The following is a 20376-nucleotide window of genomic DNA, read 5'->3' as shown; positions in this document are numbered from 1 at the left end:
CTTGTCAGGGAATAGATACCTTGGTTCTTTAGTTTCCAAATTTGCCCTGGGCCTTGTTCTTGCCTAAATTGCAGCTTTCCTGTTTCTGAAGAGAACCACAGTCCTGACCGGCCACCCTAAAAACAGAATCCCGTCTGGCTGGGTCTCCTACATTACAAGTCCACGTGAAATCCTGCCACCATCCCGTCTGGCTGGGGGTGGGGGTGGGGAGGCCGGAAGAAGGTCTGACAAAGGACAGAAAGAATACAGAAAGGCAGTGCTTGGAATGTCATGACCAGCATTTCCTACCACTGACCCCATACAGAGACTGCTAGACCAAATGGCACATCCTGCAGCTGGTCCCAGCTTGAACTGCACCCTGCCAAGAGGGAGGAATAACAGTCCCTGCGCCTGCACGCTACCCCATCGGGCCGCCAGTCCTCCTGGCTATTCTCGCCTGAGCCTCCTCCGTCTCCCACTGCACAGCCCTGACTGCAAAGACCACGTCAACGTCTGGAACTGTCCCAGATTTAGAGACTCTGTCTGGCTACAAACAGGGTTATGAACCAACTCAGGGCTTTTTAAACAAGTGTATGAACCCACCTCAAAGCAAAGAATGGATGTTCCTGAAGCATGCACTTTAGTATCTTTCATAAAAGTACCCATCTTTATGAGGACCCTAATTTGAGTACTAACTTCTAAAAATTAAGACCATTTTTACTAGACTTTCAAGCACTCCTCTTACAACTACAATTAGTTTAACATAAGATCCTAAAATTGGACTAATTCAGACCTATATTATCTAAATGATCCTGAACCTGACAATTCAGATAGAAAACCACCTAAACCCACTCATCAGCAGAAAAACCAGTTCTGACTCGAAGAAGGGCTGCAAGGAGCATATTAGATTAAAACAAACCCATATGCGTTACAGAACACAATAAAACTCTGAATTACCTTGGAAATAAAGATTTGAACAAAATTTCCCTAAAGTAGATGGACTTCAACTCTGCCCAGAGCCCTGGGACACCTGTTTACTCTTCTCGGCCATCAAGAATGCTCCAGGAGAAAAGTCCGAAGGGCAGGACTCTGGGCACACCTGTAGCCTAGAACTCAAATGATAAATGCTTCCCATGGGGCATGTCCTGTAGGGCGGTATCCACATCAATAAAGGCACTTCATCACAGGATTCCCTGCCAAACCTGTGAGGAGTCTACAGCACGTGGCCTCATCAGCATCCATTCCCCGTTTCCTCCTCCTAACATGTTGACAGATATATTTGGTTGGGCATTCACCCCATTACATACAGCCCATCTACTCTGGAAAAAGCTGATCCTACCCCAATCCTAGGGATAGACATTTTCTTAAGCCACTCGGTTCATTCTGGTCACCTGGCCACAGTCAGTGGTTTGAGGAGTATGTGTGACTGAAGCGGTCTACCCAAAGCTTCAGGTTTCGTATAGACAGGATCCGAGGGATTCTACTTCCAGACTCAGCTGGCTGGAGCTCCAGAGATCACCAGGGGTTACGAATGCTCTGGAGAGTGGAGAACTCATATGTGGAGGCAAAGCAATTCCTTGTGAGAGCTGTGTGAAGGTAGGGACAAAGGCAGATAGATGCAGGATAGAAGAACAGGGTCCCCTGACCTACAGCTGGTTCACACAGGAGGTGGCTAAGGCTCCAGGTACAGCCAGAGTTCAAAAGTCTGAGCCAAGGGTCCTTCCGTTCACCAGGCCCCCTTATCAACCATAGCTTCTGAACCTACAAACGACTGTCCTACGTGTTCGCAAGATGGATCATCCTAGACTGTCACCCGCTTTTATAGTATAAAACAAAGCTATGAGACTACAAAAGAGAATTTTTTTTAAAAAAACTGCACCTTCATTTTCTGGGAAAGAATTAAAAAAACAAAGTGAAGTACAAGACAGTAAAACACTGCATGTCATATTAACTTAGGCTTTGGCATCAGGCAAACAATTCTGCAGCAACCCAGGAACAGAAGCAAAGGAGGAATATTATCAGGATAAGAGCCAGAAACTGATCTCCCAAAGGCAGTATACACAACATATGAGGCTGCAGAGGTGTGGCAATCACATTTATAGTACAGTAATTTTTTTAATTACAAAAACAATACATGCTTGACTTAATGAGTCCTATAAGAATAACCCTTCCCTGTCCCCACATCCCACCCCACCCCACTGCGGTGCCCAAAGTCAGCACGCCCTTCTCCACCCGCACACAAATATACAAACATATGTACACATCCCTAAACCTCCCACTAAAAAAAAAATAGGATCATATTACACACATTATTCTATAACTTGCATTTTTTTTTTTTTTTTTGCTTAAAATAGAGAATGCCCAGCCCTCCCATATGATGTGTGTTTAAAGGTACAAAATCAAGCACACCTCTCATGGAAATGACAGTCCTAAAGGATCATGGAAAACATTAATTGATATGAATATCGGGAGGCAGAAAGCAAGTGTCTGCTTTTGTTTTATACCAGAAAGGGCATTCCTAAAATAGTTAGAAAATAAAATTATGTAGGGCTGAAACCCAGACATTTCGTCTGCTAAAGACCCATGAATGTTAACACTTGGCATTTTGTTAAAAAGGGGATTGTTTTATGTCTAGTGAGTGCAACAAATCAGGTATTTGAATGCATGTAATGTTCTACCCACTATCCTATTTTCAATTCACCTAAAAGTGAACTGTGCTTAGAGCCAAAAAGAAAAATGATCAGCAACGTTAGTTACGAGAGAATTGATTCCTCCTATCTCCATCTCAAAGGCCAGGCTTTAAAGTCTGTCTTTCATTTGCTATCAGACCATTCTGTCAATTAAAGCTGCAGAACCGTAAGGTTTTCCCACCTGAAAGGCGAACTGCTATCCTTGCAGGGAAGGTGACACGGGGCCTCCCTGCCAAACTCAACAATACCTCTTCCCTGCTCCACAGCAGCATTTTCTACCTTTTCCATTTGAATCAGCATTTTACATTAACTACATCTCTGAACTTAGCTCAATCTCCAGTCATCAAATTAATATTCTAAAAGCAATATTCACATGTCTCATGTTACTGTCAGCCTCCCCCCACCTGCAAGAATACAAATCAAGAAGGGCAGCAAGTTCAATTCCCAGATGATGGCCACTATTTCATTAAGAAATTAATTATCCAAAGCTATTCTTGAAACATGATTGGCTATCTGGAAAGGAAAGCTATACGTGACATAAAATAACATAGCTTTGCCCATAATTTTTAAAAATATATTAGCTCAAAAATATATATATATATATATTAGTTCCACAAAAGGCAAAACTGACCCTACGTGTATCAGCTATGATTTCTCCTTTTATTTATACTTCCTCCTACTGTTCCCACACTGATAGACAGAAAAATATGAAGCATGTCCCAATAACCCAATTCAACTCCAGACACAAATACACTATAAAAAAGGGGGAAGAAGAACTCAGAAGCGAGGCAGAAGTAGTTAAAACTACTTCTATCTAATCCATCCTGTTTCATTCTCAGAGGCTGGTACAGGATATCAATGCCCCGTTTCCTTGGTTTAGTTAACAACACTCTCTACCTGAACAGACACAAACTTCTGTGCTTTACACAAAGTCCTGAAAAGCTGCAGATAAATTCTATTTTTCACTCAATGTTTTAAATATATTCAAGGAACTTGATAACACTGTGAAATCCTTTATAAAGAATTTTTACCACACAAAATTTCTCTGATTATTATATATATTTATGTTTTCATTTTTGTATATGACATTCTACTTTTGTAGAGCAGGACATGATTGTTCCCAAATCTCCAGGGACCAAACACATTTTCTTATCTGGTAATTTGCTCCTGTCCCTGCTAACTACAAATGTCAAAAAGGTTCACGTCTTTTTCGACCGTTCACGGCCTTGCATTTTAATGAGTAGCTTCTCAATGATTAGACTGTTAATCCTAGGAAGGCACTCAAGAAGATGCCTATGAATTTCAAAATTCCTCCTGAACACACATTCCTCAGAGGGCAGGCACAAAGTCTTCTACTTGCTTTAGAATGCCCCCAACATCCAGGGCCACAGTCTGCACGCAGCCAGCACTCTACAAACACCATATGGAAAGCACACTCATTTGAGTTTAATCGATATTACTCACGTGCCAACTGAGCAAACACAAAGCTCTTTCTGAGGGTATAAACAAAGACCTCTGCACTCTGATCACAGAAAGAGGAGGGAACAGTCTGTGGCAGAGAAGCCAGCTCTCTGCCACCACACACAAGCCTCAAGCCCACAGATGACCCTGGTGTCTACTCACATATATTTCATTGTGGTCAAAGCGCTTCTTGAGGTTGTTGATGAAGGTCTCCTCACTGAGAGGTTCTAAAAGAACCATATCACCCACTCCAATCATGTTGTCCAGAAGGGATGTTTTCACCTCCATTTTGGCCATAGTCTCCTGCTAGAGGAAAGAGGGAAGAAGGGTCAATTTAAATGAGCAAAATTATTTCAGATGGGTTCTTAGCACCACTGGAGAAATGAAACACTGGTTGTTCCAAACGGCCCTCACCTGCCTCACAATGTCCTGACCTCCCCTCCCTACAACCTACGTCAGAAGCCTCTGAGGTGCTGCAGTCGCTGCCAAGCCACGAGAAGCCCCATCCGCCAACCTGCTGCCACAAACACACTTCCCTCCAGTCCATCATCCCAGGCAAAGTCCAGCTACAGAAGAGCCACTAGGAAGCCAGGGTCGCCATTTTCTTCTTTACACCATCCTCTCTCCCAACCTGTACTTGCAAAACTCTAGCAAGAGAACCCAATCCACCCCCTTCCATGAGCCCTTGAACACCACTGTCAGACTCGAGCCTCTGTGCACCTGCTTCCCCCAAGCTGCCATTCCCCGGCACTCCATGATAAAATTCAGAATGCATTTTCCCAGAAAATAACGTTTAAAAAAATGATGCTAACAGGGGCTGGCCCCGTGGCCGAGTGGTTAAGTTCGTGCGCTCCGCTGCAGGCGGCCCAGTGTTTCGTTGGTTCAATCCTGGGCGCGGACATGGCACTGCTCATCAAACCATGCTGAGGCAGCGTCCCACATGCCACAACTAGAAGGACCCACAACGAAGAATATACAACTATGTACCGGGGGACTTTGGGGAGAAAAAGGAAAAAAATTAAATCTTTAAAAAAAAAAAAATGATGCTAACATTTACTGAGTACTTGCCACATATCTGACACTACATCAAGAACTTTACATGAATTAATTAAGATAATCCTCACAATAACTCTATGAGGTAGGTTTGTTATTATCATCCCCATTTTAAGATAAGGAAATTGAAGCTCAGAGAGATTACGAAATTTTGCTTATGGTGACTTAAGAGTATGTTACATTTTGTGTTAAAGCTCTCAGTCACCACTTACGACACTGCACCTATGGGGGGACATTTCATTCCAGGTACCAACACTAACTTATAAAGAAAAGAACACAACCCACTTGTAAATCGGAGGTTGCCTATATAATATAACCTGCCAAGAGTGACTTCAATGTTCTTAATTCTCATTCCAACACACATGCCACTATAACAGCAAAATCAAATTAACATGCAATGACTACTCATATATATTCATGACCCTAATACTAAGGAGAAAGTACATTTAATTCTTTGCATTAAGGAGTCACCCAGGTGGGACTACATCAAATTAAAAAGCTTCTGCACAGCCAGAGAAACCATCAACAAAACAAACAGACAACCTAGCAATTGGGAGAAGATATCTGCAAATCATATATTTGATAAGGGGTTAACATCCAAAATACATAAAGAACTCATACAACTCAACAACAACAACAAAAAAAGAAACCTGATTAAAAAATGGGCAGAGGATCTGAACATTTTTTCAAAGAAGACATAGAGATGGCCAATGGGCACATGATAAGATGTTCAACATCACTAATTATTAGGGAAATGCAAATCAAAACCACAATGAGATATGCAAATCAAAACCACAATGAGATATCATCTACACCTATCAGAATGGCTATTATTAAAAAGACAAGAAATAACAAGTGTTGGAGAGGACATGGAGAAAAAGGAATCTTCATACATTGCTGGTGGGAAAGTAAACTGGTGCAGTCACTATGGAAAACAGTATGGAGATTCCTCAAAAAATTAAGAAGAGAAATACCACAGGATCCAGCTACTCACTTCTGGGTATTTATCCAAAGAACACAAAAACACTAATTTGAAAAGACATATGCAATCCCATGTTCATTGCCAAATTATTCACGATAACCAAGGCTTGGAAACAACCTAAGTGCCCATCAATGGATGAATGGATAAAGAAGATGTGGCATATAGATACAATGGAATACCACTCAGCCATAAAAACGATAGAATCTTGCTATTTGTGACAACAGGGATGGACCTTGAGGGTATTATGCTAAAACAAATAAGTCAGACAGAAAAAGCCAAATACCATATGATTTCACTCATATGTGGAAGACAAAACAACAACAACAACAAACAAACACATAGATACAGAGAATAGATTGGTGGTTACCAGAGGGGAAGGGCGTTGGGGGACAGCACAATGGGTAAAGAGGCACATTTGTAGGGTGATGGATGGCAACTAGACTCTGGGTGGTAAATATGATGTAGTCTATATAGAAGTCGAATGATGTACACCTGAAATTTATATAATGTTATAAACCAATGTTACCTCAACGAAAAAAGATTTTTTAAATAAATAAATAGAAATGAACATACAAAAAAAAAGGGAGTCACCCAGGTATACTATATCTTAGAAAGGTGGGTCCATTTGCTTGAGACTTAGCAATTTAAATAAACGTCCTCCTATTCTAGTCCAGAACATTCAGAAGGTCTCCTAGAGGCAATAGAAACTACACTGAGTTAGGCTATTTTAAAGAGAACTAGGATGGAGTGGGAATTGCATAATTTTTTATTATTAATTACTAATGATTTATAGGAATCCACAAACATATCCTTTATTTCTAACCCTATTAAAAAAAATTTTCTTCAGTGCTCAGTGAAAAGCCAGAAAAGAAAGACCAAGAAGTAGAGAGGTTCTCTCAAAAAAAACAACTCAGTAAGGAAGAATTTAACTTTCAAAAGAATAAAAAGAGTTAACTTTTTTGTTAATACATGTTTTTTTAACTTCATGTCAACGACACCCAGAATAAATAACCCCAGGTATCTACTAAAACCCAACAATAGTAGCACTAAGAATGATTCCATCACTTTGAACTAGGCCAGACCCTGTTTTAAAACAAAATCAGAGGGGGTGGGGTGGGGGCACCTGCCATTCTCTGGAGATGCAGCAGAATTCAGGGAGACAGCTGTTCCCCCTGCCAGGTCCGTGGAAAGACGTGCACAGAAACAGAACGTGAGTGCCCAACCTTTGTCACAATAACTTAACATTTAAATCAAATTTCAAGTTCTCAGTCTCATGAAATGCCAAAAGCACTCTAGTTGCTGTGCATTACATATAATTTGGCAGGTGAGGGAAGAAGGCTTGGGGATTAAGGGGGAAATCAACCTGAGAAGGGTTTCAAAAATAGCCACCTCAAACCAGCAATTTACATTAAGCGAAGAGGCTGAATGGGAACTCTGCCCGGGGGGGTGGATTCCTGTACATAAAGTCTATTTATGGAAACAGCTGCCGAAAGACCAGGGCTTCACTGCAGGTAACAAGAATTAAGCAGCCAGTCTTTCTCTGTAATTAAAGCTGCTTCACCATCTTTTCAAAAACAAGCTTCAAGCAAGTTTGTATGGGTTCCAATCTTTACACTTCTATCCCAACTTTATATCTGAAGCCGGGGAGAGGGCCAAACAAATGCCGAGCTATAGGCACTTGGTAAAAGTGAGAAACTCTGAAAATACAACTTTTGCAAACCAAAATGCAACAATGAGTAAACCAACTGAAAAGGTGATACCAACAGTCATTTAGTCATTCAAGCACAGTTTTATTTCATTTCGCTTTTTCGTCTTTTTAGCATCTAAGTACTGTTGGGGAGAAAACAGTGACATCCTCCCTCATTCTCATGGTAAAAACGGGACACTGAGAACACCGTGTGGAGGCACTGCCCTATCTTCCCACAAAGGGACTGACTTCCCTTCTGTGCCTACTGTCTCCAGCTTCAGTTTGGTTCACTTTGACATCTCAAAGAAATTAGTTGGTATATTTCCTCCACCAAAAAAAGTTGATCTGTTTTTTCTCTGAAAGAGCAATGCTTACCACAACAATAAATTTCAGAATCACTTGCTAACTCAAGATTTTCATAAACTATTAGAAGAATTCACATGGGAGAATTAAATGAGAACCTACATAGAGCACTTAGGATGCTTTCTGTTCGCCCTTGCCAAGACCCCCATGGGACTCCATGTTCTAGAGAAGCAAAATTTCTCCCATGTTCCAGGAAGGCAGCACGTGATCCAGTCTAAGACGATCAGCAGACTCCCACCTCCCAGCCACTGTCAGTGACTCAGGGCTGCTCAGACAGCTGAGCCTGAGGCTTGGGCTTGAAATCTTAGGACAAAGGTTCTATACACCTCTGGATGGCATGATCTTCAGAAGTGATCCTTGGAACTGCTGCAGCCATGTCTGCTTTCATGACAGGGCCCCATCTGAGGAGGAAGACAACACATGGAGGAGGGCAGGGCAAGAAAACAACCAGGAATTTGTGTTGGAGCCCTCATAACATCACAAACCTCTGGATCAAATTGCACTTGAAGGCTGCCCCACAGCTCTCAAGTTTTCAGTCATGGAGGCCAGTTAATTCTCCCTATTGTTTAAACTGTTTGAGTTAGATTTTCTATTATTTGCAACAGAAAGTATCTTACCTAATAAAAGAAGCTGATAGCTGGTACGAGGAAGAGGAAATGGAGTGTCATAAGTAAAACACAAAAGAGCATGGACTGGCTGAGCTCAGGCCACAGGGTAGAGGGCGTAAGGACCTACTGTCTTGGACTGGCAAGATGATCATCTTTGTTATTTAATAGCGAAACAGCTGATTAAACCATGGGCTGCTGTGCCTTAAGACTTGGACCTTGTGCCTGCAACTTTAGAGAATTCGAGAAAAATTCAGATGCCAGACGATGTGTCAGCTACTTTTAAGGATCTATAAGAAAAGCACAAGCCTGCTGTGAAACTGGCCTGTCTGAAAGCCAGAGAGGAAAACATATGGTGCTGCTAAGAAGAGGAGTCACTCTGCCCAGAGGTGGGAGATGCAGAGGAAATGGGACCTATCCTAAGTTTTGTTTTGCCTCTACGGCCTAAGAAAGCGATAGCGCTCACACCACGAAGCTACGGCACAGGAGAGGTACCACCCTAGACATTGCTTTCTATGTGTCTTAACTGTTCCCAGGTGGATTGTACTACCCAAGAGCTAAGGCACTCTGCAGGGCACCAAGGCCAGGTCCAACTGCCAGGAGACAAGTTCTCAGACAAGTTCTAGGTTCAAAACCTTGGGAGCTGGCAGTATCTCCAGTTTCGGTTACTTCGTCCATGGAAGCAAATAAACCTTAAAAGTCAACCATATTTTTAAGAGATCTATACTGCCAAAGAAGTCTGGTGGACAGTAACTTAGAACTGATTGATTCTTAAGACAATCAACCCCAAGAACTCCAACTCATGAGAACAAAAACAGAACCACGAAAGCATCACAGCCTCTGATAAAGCCATCTTCCCCAATGCTGATCTCCGATGCAGCCATGGAAGACAATGGACAAAGGAGATCTTCTCAAAGAGCAGAACCTCCAAAGAGGGGTGTGGCTGTGTTTTCAGCCACACAGGGAAGAGTTTCATTATGTTGGTGGCAGCATTTCAGTCTCACAAGTATGGTACGAAAGGTGGATGTGAATGTTGGACAGCCACAGGAGAGAGCCACAGTAGACATTTTTTTTTTAAACGGGACACTATCCAATATACAGATAGCACCTAATCTCCCTTTTAGGGAATCCCCAGTTATCTTGGGATAACAAGTAACCTAGTGAGAAGTAGTGCCCAATTCCCATTCCAGAATCCAAAGGAAACAGATCTGCTCTCTCCGTACCCCAAGGAACATGGCTTATGTACAGCCACTCAGATGCTCCTGGAACTTTGAGTCGTAGGTGACGACGAACGCAGGCGGTGGGGGTTATACTCATCAGTCCCTGCAGTAATAGCAGCAGCATGAAGACCAGGTGGTTCTGTGGCATGGCTTCTCCTACAGATCCTGCAGCCCAGCACTCTGGCCTTTCCTTGGTCTCTGCCTGTCTCCCAAGCCTGTATCTTTCGAAGTCTTCCAACCGTTCTGCATTTCTGTCTCTACATTCTTCCTGCATTGCCAGCAACCAAGATCCTTCAGTGACATGAACACTAAGTACAGTGGCCAAAATATAGTATTATATCACTGTTTGATCTTTATTACTATGCAAAACCTAACCTGTTTCTCCCAATCTTGGTGAAAGCAATCTACAAAATACAGCACTGGGAGAGCTTTCGGGGAACCTGGGAGCAGGGTCCCTTCAGCTAACGTGCTGATTTAGCCCAGCCACCAGCCCACCTATTGCCTCATCTCTTTCCACCTGTTCATCTATCCAAGAAAAACAAAATAAATGACCAAAATTACTACCTGTATTTTAGTGTACACCAATTCACTTTCTGGCATCTTTTGCAGTATAAAAATACCACTTAACATATTGAGAGCATCACTTCAAAAATTCCTCAAAATCAAAAGAGAACGCAGCGTAAATATCCTATAGCATCTTAAAATGTCATCTATAACCTAACATTTAAATATAAGTAATCTACCCAGTCACCAACCTTAAATGGTAAGCCACCTACCATGTTAATGTCATCTGTGCCCAGGAATGTCAAGATCACATTCCCCAAGCCGATAGCCCCACGGAGAGACAGCCAAACCAGACGGCACATCCGTATGAAGTACATGGTCATTCTACTATTCAATATCAAAATGGAAACCCTGAAAAGCTACTCCAAATTAATCATTAACTTAATAATAACTAATAAGAGATGCAGGATAAGCTCAAACAAAACATTTGGTGGTCTCTCACATTAAGCAAAGTTGTCAGAATCACAGATGAAAACAAATGCATATTTTTAAGTTGAGATAGCTTTACTGTAGAATTTGAAAGAACATTCACAAATCAGAGGTGAGGCCACAATGATTAACAAGAATTTTTTAAATTTGAAGGAAATTTGAAAGCAAAGCCATCAAAGCCACTTGCGGGAAAACTTAATGAAAGTAGATATTTATTGCTTTGGTAATTACAAATGAGGACATTTAAAACACATCTACTATGACATCATTAGCAATACACATCGGAGGCAGCATCTTCACGGAGTCTTCTCAGCATAGTAACTACAGTTCTTATCGGACTCCAGTTCCAATTCCACTCCTTAACCTCCCTGTATGGTGTCACGTGTGCTCGTGTGCTCGACAGCCCCTCTTCTAGAGAATCAGCTCCTAGATGTCAAAAGTCACACCTTATTCATCTTTATTCCCCAAAGGCACAGTGCACAGCCTCTTGCATATGGTATGCATTCAGAGAAGTACAAAGGGAAAACAAGTATGCAAATTTACGAGTGATGACTGAGTCACTCCATAACGCAGTTCTCACAGCTGCCATCGGTTGGTCTGTCACAGCCGACCAGAAGGCAAAATAATGACCCAGCCTCAAGCCACTTTGATCCACTCCTCTGAAAACATGATATTATCAACAAAGGACAGGAAACAGAATTGAGTCATTTGGCTCCCAAAGAGATCACTAATGCTTTTAAGAATAACATGAGAAACACATTTAAGTAAGAGAACCAGGCCGATGTGGCAGGATTTCATGGACAAAATAAATCTCAGCAAATCCTAATGGCAAAACAAAGGCAGAGGGGGCCAAGTCCATAGGCTGTGGATCAGTACCTAATGTGAGGGAGGAGCTAAGTGACGGAGGAGAACTGGAATTTCCTTCCTAGATCTTTCAAAAGAGCGCCAAACCTCGAGGTTAGTTAAATCTCCATTCAAGTCAGAACACCCGCCATTACAGTATGGAGTCCCGTTGGCCCCTGGCATTGTGTTAAGTGCTCTCGACACAGCAAATAATCATGGTACTTGCCGTCCCCACACGACCCCCAGGAGCTCACAGTTCAGTAAGGGAGTCAAGGCAAGAAAATAGGCAACTTCTGAAATTTCAAATGACCTTTTGAATGAGTAAAAGCAATATATGTTCACTATAGAAAAAAAAGCGTGGATGAGCTAAAAGAATATAAGCCAAATTCAACACCCTCATGCTTTAATCTAAATCCTTTTGAATTTATCAGAATCCTTATGGAATCAGATTTTTGTAACCAAAGAATCGCCATCATTTCTGGTTTTATATATTTCTGCTTCAAGACAGGAATGTAAAACAGATCCATAGGAGCTAGAAACTGTGGGGCTACAGCAATAATATCCCCATCACTCTTAAATTCAGCCAAACTGCATGCCCATCTGCCCCTTTATTCTTTACTTTCTCCCCTCCCCCAAATTAGCAACTCATATTATCAACAGCCTGCCCACCAATCATCTCTACCACTTGGCTGTGTCTAACATCTGAATACATGTCAAAAACTTGTATCTGCTACCATACAAAAACAAAAACAAAAACAAACCTCTTATTCCCCCTAAATTCCACAAAGTCACAACTGACTCGGTTTCTCATCCTTGTCCTCTCCCTGTCTCTTACTCCCTCCCCCTCACAGCCAATCTGTCTCATAGATTATAGCACCTTAATCACTCCCACTATCATCCCTTGCCCTCTCTTCCCCACTGTGACTGCCCTAGCGCAGCCTTCATCATTCTTCTCTGGAAGGCAACACCCTTCCAAGTGGCCTCTCTGCCTTTCCTTGCCACCACAGCCTCTGCCAGCCCTCTCCTTCCCCAACCATGGGCCATACTCCCCAACCTGCCTTTCGAAATCACCACCTGATCAGGGAAGCTCTCCTTTAAATCCTTCAACAACTCTCCTGTGTCTTTAAGCCAATATTCAAATTCCTTAGTAGATCCTCAAAAATATGAAACATAGAATTACCATATGACCCGGCAATTCCACTTCTGGGTATACGTCCAAAAGAAGTGAAAGCAGAAACTCAAACAGACATTTATACACCCATGTTCAAAGCCAGCATTATTCATAGTCAAAAGGTAGAAGCAATCCAAGTATCCGTCAACTGATAAATGGATAAACAAAATGCGGTATACACAGGCATGTGCCACCTAACATGCAGGTCAACGACAGACGGTATATACAACAGTGGTCCCATAAGGTTAGTACCACATGGGTTAGGCATGTAGCAGGCTATACCACCATAAGTTTGTGTAAGTACACTCTATGATGTTCGCATAATGACGAAATCACCTAATCAGAATGCATACTGTTAAGAGACATGTGACTGTACATACAATGGAATATTACTCAGCCTTAAAAAGGAAAGAAATTCTGACACCTGCTGCCACATGACGAACCTTGAAGACATGCTGACTGAGAAAAGCCAGTCACAAAATGACAGCGCCTGACCCCACTTCTATGAGGTACTAGAGCAGACAAATTCAGAGACAAAAAGGAGAACAGTGGTTCCCTGGAGCTGAGGGAGGAAGGAAGGGGAACTTGTTGTTTAATGGGTAAGGAGTTTCACTGTGGGAAGATGAAAAAGTTAGGGAGATGGATGGTCGCGATGGCTGCACGACAATGTGAATGTACTTAATGCCACTGAACTGTACACTTAAAAAGGTTAAAATGGTTGATTTTATGTTACATATATTTTACCACAATAAACAAATTTCCTTATCAGAGATCACATAACTCCACAGCCTGCCTTGAGCCTTCCTCCTCAGTCTCATCTCTCTCTCTGAAGTCCCCCTACCCTAGGGCAAACCTCCCACGACACACGAACATCCCAAGGCCTCTGGCAGCTCCTTCAACCAGGCCATGGCTAACTGGGCCAGGGGTGTAGACCTGCCCAAACGACTCCAGCTTCCAGGATCGGGAATTAGGACAGAGACTATAGCCAGGTGGCTGCGAGCGCTGGACCAGGAAGCTCCTGTAGATGCAGGGGACGGGGTGTATCATTCAGGGGAGCCTTGCCGGGCTCCTACAGAGGAAGCCGGTCTGAGGAGAGGAAGGAAGCAGACGTGTAGAGAGAAGCAGCGATGAGGGACCACGTGGGACAGACAGGAAGGCTGCTGTAGATGCTGAGAGTGGTTCTAGCTGTAGGCCCGAGAGGTTCAGCTGAGCTTCTTATCTGAAATAAATCCGGCCTGACTTAACCAGTGTGAGCAGCCACTCCCCAAAGGCAGCGTGCTCCGAGCGAGCCAGAACTCCTCCAGCACAGCCGTTACTCCACGTGTCGTCTCCTCCCGCTGGAGAAGGTCGGGCTCTCCCTGTGCGAAGGGCCCACCACCTGGCAGAGCGGCTGGCCCGCAGGACTCTGGGGTGCAGAGCAATAAAATGAACACACACTGGGGAGAAACAGCCCATTCTGCCTTCCAAGACTGTTCCCACCACCTCTACCCTTCCCAGCCAAGTCACAACTGGCAAAGGATCATCAGAGAGCCTCAGAGGATACACCAACAACGTGAAAGACCATCAAAGACTCAGGCTACAAACCAAAGGGCAAGACAGGTTCTCAGTATTTATCAACCTAAAGGGCAGGTGAAATGAAAAGTGCATTCTTTTTTTTTAAGATTCGCACCTGAGCTAACATCTGTTGCCAATCTTTTATTTTTTTTTTCCCTTCTTCTTCTGCCCAAAGCCCCCCAGTACGCGGTTGTATATTCTAGTCGTGAGTGCCTTTGGTTGTGCCATGTGGGACCTCGCCTCAGCGTGGCCTGATGAGTGATGCCATGTCCACGCCGAGGATCCGAACCGGCGAAACCCTGGGCCACTGAAGTGGAGCACGCAAACTTAACCGCTTGGCCACGGGGCCGGCCCCAAAAAGTGCATTCTTTAGGACAATTTACTCAAAGGCGATGGGGCTGGCGGGCCACACAGAGCCACACGGGGTGCTGTGCAGGGCTCCCCAGAGCATATGAGAGTGGCCCTGACAAGGATTCGTGAAACGGCTCTCGTGATGCTGATTTCCATTCCTAGCAACACACTTCCTTAGAGAAACTTCTATAAGGTGTATTGATTCGTGGCATTTACTTCACCAAGTATAATTACCCAATTTTCCAATCCTTTACTCCACTGTTAAAGCCACAGCATATTGAGAGTTCCCCTCCTCTCTTTCTCTAAAGCTTTTTCTTAAGAATATTTAACACACTGCTGGTGGGATAGCTTTTGTTAGGATCTTGGATTAGGGAAGAAATAGGCCCAACTCTAGGCAATTTCCATACAGTAAATTGTTACATAAAGTAACAATATTGCCTTGTGCTCAAACTCTGGATAACACAAAGAATATTCAATTATCAGGCAATGATAAAATGGAATAGATTTGAACACGGGGTAAAAACAAACAGCTAAAAGCATATGGAAGCCCATAAGGCATAAACTGAACTCCAATCTTAAAAACCTCTGTGAATAGGATGGGCAATTAATTCAACAGTCTGGTTATCTAAGAGTTAACACCCCAAAGGGTGTCTCTGCATAAGCAGAGATGGGCCAGGACACCCAGTGTCAATGTCAAGGTTTGTTTCTGCCTGGGTTTGGAAAGGCTGGCCTTATCAACCAAAGTCATCAGACAAGACCTGGGCTGCCCCCAATCCCAAGCATAGTTCAGTTATTCAAGGTTTGAAAGATAGCATCTAGAACTTGACAACTCATAAAGTGACAGGTTAAAAAAAAAAATTGGGGGCTGGCCCGGTGGCGTAGCAGTTAAGTTCATGCACTCTGCTTTGGAGGCCCAGGGTTTGCAGGCTCAGATACCAGGCACGGCCCTACACACTGTTCATCAAGCCATGCTGTGGCAGTGTCCCACATACAAAATAGAGGAAGACTGGCACAGATGTTAGCTCAGCAACAATCTTCCTCAAGCAAAAAGAGGAAAGTTGGCAAGAGATGTGAGCTCCGGGCCAATCTTCCTCACCAAAACAAAAGTTTTTTCCCAACAGTAGAAATGCTGAACATATCTACACTAATTAGAAGGATTTTTGAGTCAAAAATAACAGTGGCTGCTACGACAACAGGGAAGGTTTTGGATTACAAGCTACAAACTATCTCTTCTGACGTATGAGCAAAATTTCTTATGATCCCAGGCAAAACCTTCTTTTAACAGAAAGAGAAATGGACCCAGGAGGTGGGTGTTGCACATCCGGTTTCTGGAAGTGCCAGGGTGAGGAGGACGCTTTCCCGCCTGGTCTGAGAGTGCTCTGGCACACTTATTATATTATCCTTGAGTCTCGTTCCTAAATTATCAACCTCTTCACAATACCCCATGGTTTTTAAAGAGAGGCTTCACTTCTACACCGGGAAAGAACAACCTTCTCCAGAATTTTTATGACAAGAGTTTGCCACCCGTGAGAATTCCCTTTTGATCCACCCCAGCATGGGACAGCGCATGCTTCCGATCACAGACCCAGACTCGAATCCAAGAGAATTCCCCTCTGGAATTCGAATTTCTGATCTAAAAACTCAGAAGTGACAACAGCAGGCTTATTACGCAGGCTGACTGAGAAAGCCAAGGGGTCTCTCAGCAGCTAATCCTCTCCCTCCCCAACGCCCTCTTCTCCTGATCCTGAAGAGCCCCCACCGCCGCTCCTCCTGTGCTGTCTTGTGGCAAGTGTGTCAAGGTAAATAACCTAGAGAGCTGCCTCATTTGCCACAGGCATTCCATGGGTTCAGTGCACTGAGGAGGAAACGCAGCCAACATCACTGTCCCCACCGTCATTTCCCGGAGGAAGCTCTGCAGAGTCATGGCACGAACAGCTGCCAAAGGGCAGGGCAACTCCAGAGACTGTCACCCACCCCCAAGACTAGCTCTGAAAGCCAACCCCAGCCTTCCAGCTGCCCCTACCCCACCACCTGGCACCCCTCACCAGCCAAAATCCTAGAAGGTCTAGAACAGACAGCAAGCAGTCCCGGCTTTGGGGGGGAACCTATGGTCAAGCTCTCCAAGTCACACTGGATGTTATGAGCATTCATGAGCTAACGTCTGAAAAGGGCTATGGGTTCCTGTGGGACAAGGTGGCCAAAAACTATAAAGCTCTCTCACAGCCAGAAACACAAACTCAGCTGCACGTGGGACGTGATAATTATAACCCAGAGACTTCTCAATTCGTTCCCTCAAGGCGGATAAAAAAATTCCAAGAAGTCGAATGTGTTTAGATTGGCAAGCCCAAGACCCTGGGACCCCTAGGTGACCGTAAACCTGCTCGCTAGGACGGGCACACCCGAGGCGCTGATCTGCTCCTGGCCGCTGCACAGACCCCCAGCACACCAGTGATTATTAAACTGAACACGGACACCAGGGGAAAGCCAACTTTCCTTCCACATGAACTGGCTTGCTAATCAGAGGGTCCCAATCTCATCCCACAAGCTAATGTCCTCACCCATGTCCTCCTGTCCCTTGAGCCCTCCTCGTGCTTACCTGGCTTGTAGATTCATTCTCTCTGCTCTTCCCCATGATCAGAGCACCCGGTCACTCCAGGTACTCCCCGATTATTAAAAGTTCAGTGATGTGCACCTGGCAGGCACTCACACAGGGCTCCCTGTCCCCGCCAGTTTTGGGGGCCCCTATAGATGGGTTTTTGGAGACAACTGGCTGAACAGAGACACTCACATAAAATAGCCCGGGGTACACCAAGCAGGACTACCTTCTTTAAAAAAGGCACCTTCCCGTCATACAGGGGCTTTTCAGGGACAACGGGAGGACATGTGTTGAATTTAGGGCACTCTTCTTGTTCTCTGGGGTAAGGAAACGAGTTCTCTCTCAGGGAAACATCAGCTGTGCATTCTGCCACAGACCGCAGAGGTTAGCATGACTACCACCGGGGCTCCAGAAAAAACCCTAGTCTGCAGCTGGCCCACAGTGAGACCCTGGGCACACCGCCAACTCTGAGCCTCGGCTTCCCCACAACAGGGTCGAATATATCAGCTCCTAAGAACCTGTCCCAGCTTCCATCATTATTGATTCAACAAAAAAGGCTCAACTTGGGACTGACTGAGTTCCTTCATTTTGAGGTAGGCATGCATCTTGGGCCTGGTTATAAAGAACGTTAAAAACCAAAAATGCCAGTAAGAATCTTTCTCAATGACATGTACTCAGCGGTAAAGGAAAGCAGCTCTCTTTATTCTGACCTCACCAGCAAAACTTGTAAGAACCACACACGCACAAAAAGACACGCACAGAATCAACAGGATCCTCGTAAGCAAAGGCATCAAGGCGCGTGTGGAGGTGCTCTCTGTGTTGTTTCCAGCCACACAGTCAGCTGCAAAATGCCACTGGATATTTTAATAAATTAATCTAGTTATGAAAGCAAAAAAGGGTCTAAAGATTACAAATTAAGATATCTATACAATAAAGGAAAATATGTGTCACTCAACAGTGCATCTTCAGTACCTTTGTGTGCATGGTTAAAAAAAATTTTTTTTAAATAATAAAAATTCAGAAGCTTCCTCCAGCAACACTCACTAAAATAGAGTCTAATAAACTATGTAATCAAAGGGAGAGATGTTTACATTTACATTAGGATTTGATGAATGTTTACCAGTTGAGAAGTGATCAAACAAAATTCGCGAAGATGTTCCCCAAAGACAGTGATGATCTAAAGTGAGAAGGCAAAGTCCTTTGTCATTTAAAAAGAATTTTTAAAGAAAACAACTACATCACAGTGGGTTACCTCACCTAAGCTGATTAAAATCAACAGTCATATTAGAATTTAGGAGTATTTTCTGTTTTTCTAGTTTTCCTAACATTGGAAGCATTACTGAATGTAAAATCAAATGCACCATGTTACCTATCTTACATAGCTCTAAATACATTTTAAAGTATTTATGAAGAACTAAAACACATACTGAACTGCAAATCAACCTATAGGGGCACACCATAACTAAATCATCTTTTTAAGTCACAGATTAAAATGTTTACAAAAACATATGTTTATTAAATTTAAACTCCTAAATGTTAACTAAATTTGAGCAATAGTTCTGTTAATTTCCAAAAGTTCTGTAGGATACAGAAATTATTTCATATACTTATATAAGGATACATATATATACATGCCCCCCCCAACACACACACTTTTTTCCCCTTGAATATAGTACACACTTATCCTGTAACGCTATACAAACATCAATTTTTAAAGCTAATCAGTTTGACCATGTAGAAACATACAATAGATTTTCCCAAGCGAAATTTTGCTAAGAAATTAAATATTCAATAGTGAACTACATGGTATATTCCCGATTAAGAAAAGTTTATTTCCTTCTACAAGTGGTTTATGAAAAAAAGGTTTTTAAAAATCACATTATTATACTGTAAATCATCAAATTAAAATGCATAAAAACTCAAAATTTACAATCCACCCTTAATCACATCTCTCAATATGTAGGGAGGTTGGTAGACAGACACACAGATTCAAAAACCACAGAGAGTTCTTTTTAAATGACATAATTATAAGGCCCTCGTTCAGAAATTAAAACTGCTCACCAACTTTTCTTCTCCATTGTTTTTTCCACCGATTTAACCAGCACTTTAGCATTCAGTTCATATGAAAGGGAGAGACAAACATTCGTTGTGACAGGGAGAACACACTAAGTACAACAAATATTTTGCACACAGATAAGGAGGGAAAAGTAGGTCACTACCCAGGGGCTGGGAAGAGGCGGTTCACCCAGAGCCGTATTCCGGGACTCGGCCCGCCGCACTTTCCTCCAGCCACACCTCCCACACAGGCAGGGGAGGAGAAGGGATGAGACAGCTACCACTTCCAGGCACCTGCAATCCAGCAGGGGAAAGAAAATGCATAAGAGGAACGTAACTAATAAAACCAGTGCTCACGTAACGCAGAGGACTCACCTTAAAAAGAGGGATACAGAGACTACCGTTTATGCTCCGAGGTGGAGCTGTTATCAGGGCGTAGGAGGATCAGAGAAGGATGGCTGGAGAGGCGAAACTTGACCTTGACTTTTGATGATGAGTGGGATGTGGTTAGACAGAAAAGAACTTTAAAGCAAGAAGTACAGAAGATAGTGACTAGGCAGAATGGCAGCAGGGGAGAGCTGGTGTAGGGCTCTGGCAGGCCCTGATGCTAGGAAGAAAGGTAAGCTGAGGCAAGACTGGGAGTCTGAGCTAAGGGACTCAGAGTGTGGGAGTGGCGGGGAGTGCGTGGAGAGGAGAGGGCAGCATTACACAGCCTATCGCCTATGTCTGAGCTGCAGTCATCACAGATGTCGGTGCTTCCAGAAGGCAACAAG

The 20376-nt window shown here is 43.4% G+C and overlaps 1 protein-coding gene across 7 annotated transcripts in view; it reads right to left on the bottom strand.

Moving 5' to 3' along the window:
* The window catches only part of LOC124238003 (unconventional myosin-Ib), a 179916-nt gene that overhangs the window by 141247 nt on the left and 18293 nt on the right, over nt 1-20376 (bottom strand). For 3 of the 7 annotated variants that reach the window (XM_046658308.1, XM_046658311.1, XM_046658312.1), the window contains one exon: nt 4293-4433. In XM_046658308.1, coding sequence (XP_046514264.1) covers nt 4293-4427 — 135 coding nt within the window. In that variant the 5' untranslated portion in view covers nt 4428-4433. Of the gene's footprint in view, nt 1-4292; nt 4437-18668; nt 18689-19609; nt 19700-20376 lie in introns of those variants that run through there. The other 4 variants (XM_046658307.1, XM_046658310.1, XM_046658309.1 and 1 more) reach the window with 4 other exon arrangements.

This window comes from Equus quagga, chromosome 4 (genome assembly GCF_021613505.1).
Source record: "Equus quagga isolate Etosha38 chromosome 4, UCLA_HA_Equagga_1.0, whole genome shotgun sequence".
In the NCBI taxonomy this organism is placed as follows: Eukaryota; Metazoa; Chordata; class Mammalia; order Perissodactyla; family Equidae; genus Equus; species Equus quagga.
The sequence above is the reverse complement of the archived record's forward strand: the minus strand, read 5'-3'. Positions and strand labels throughout refer to the sequence as shown.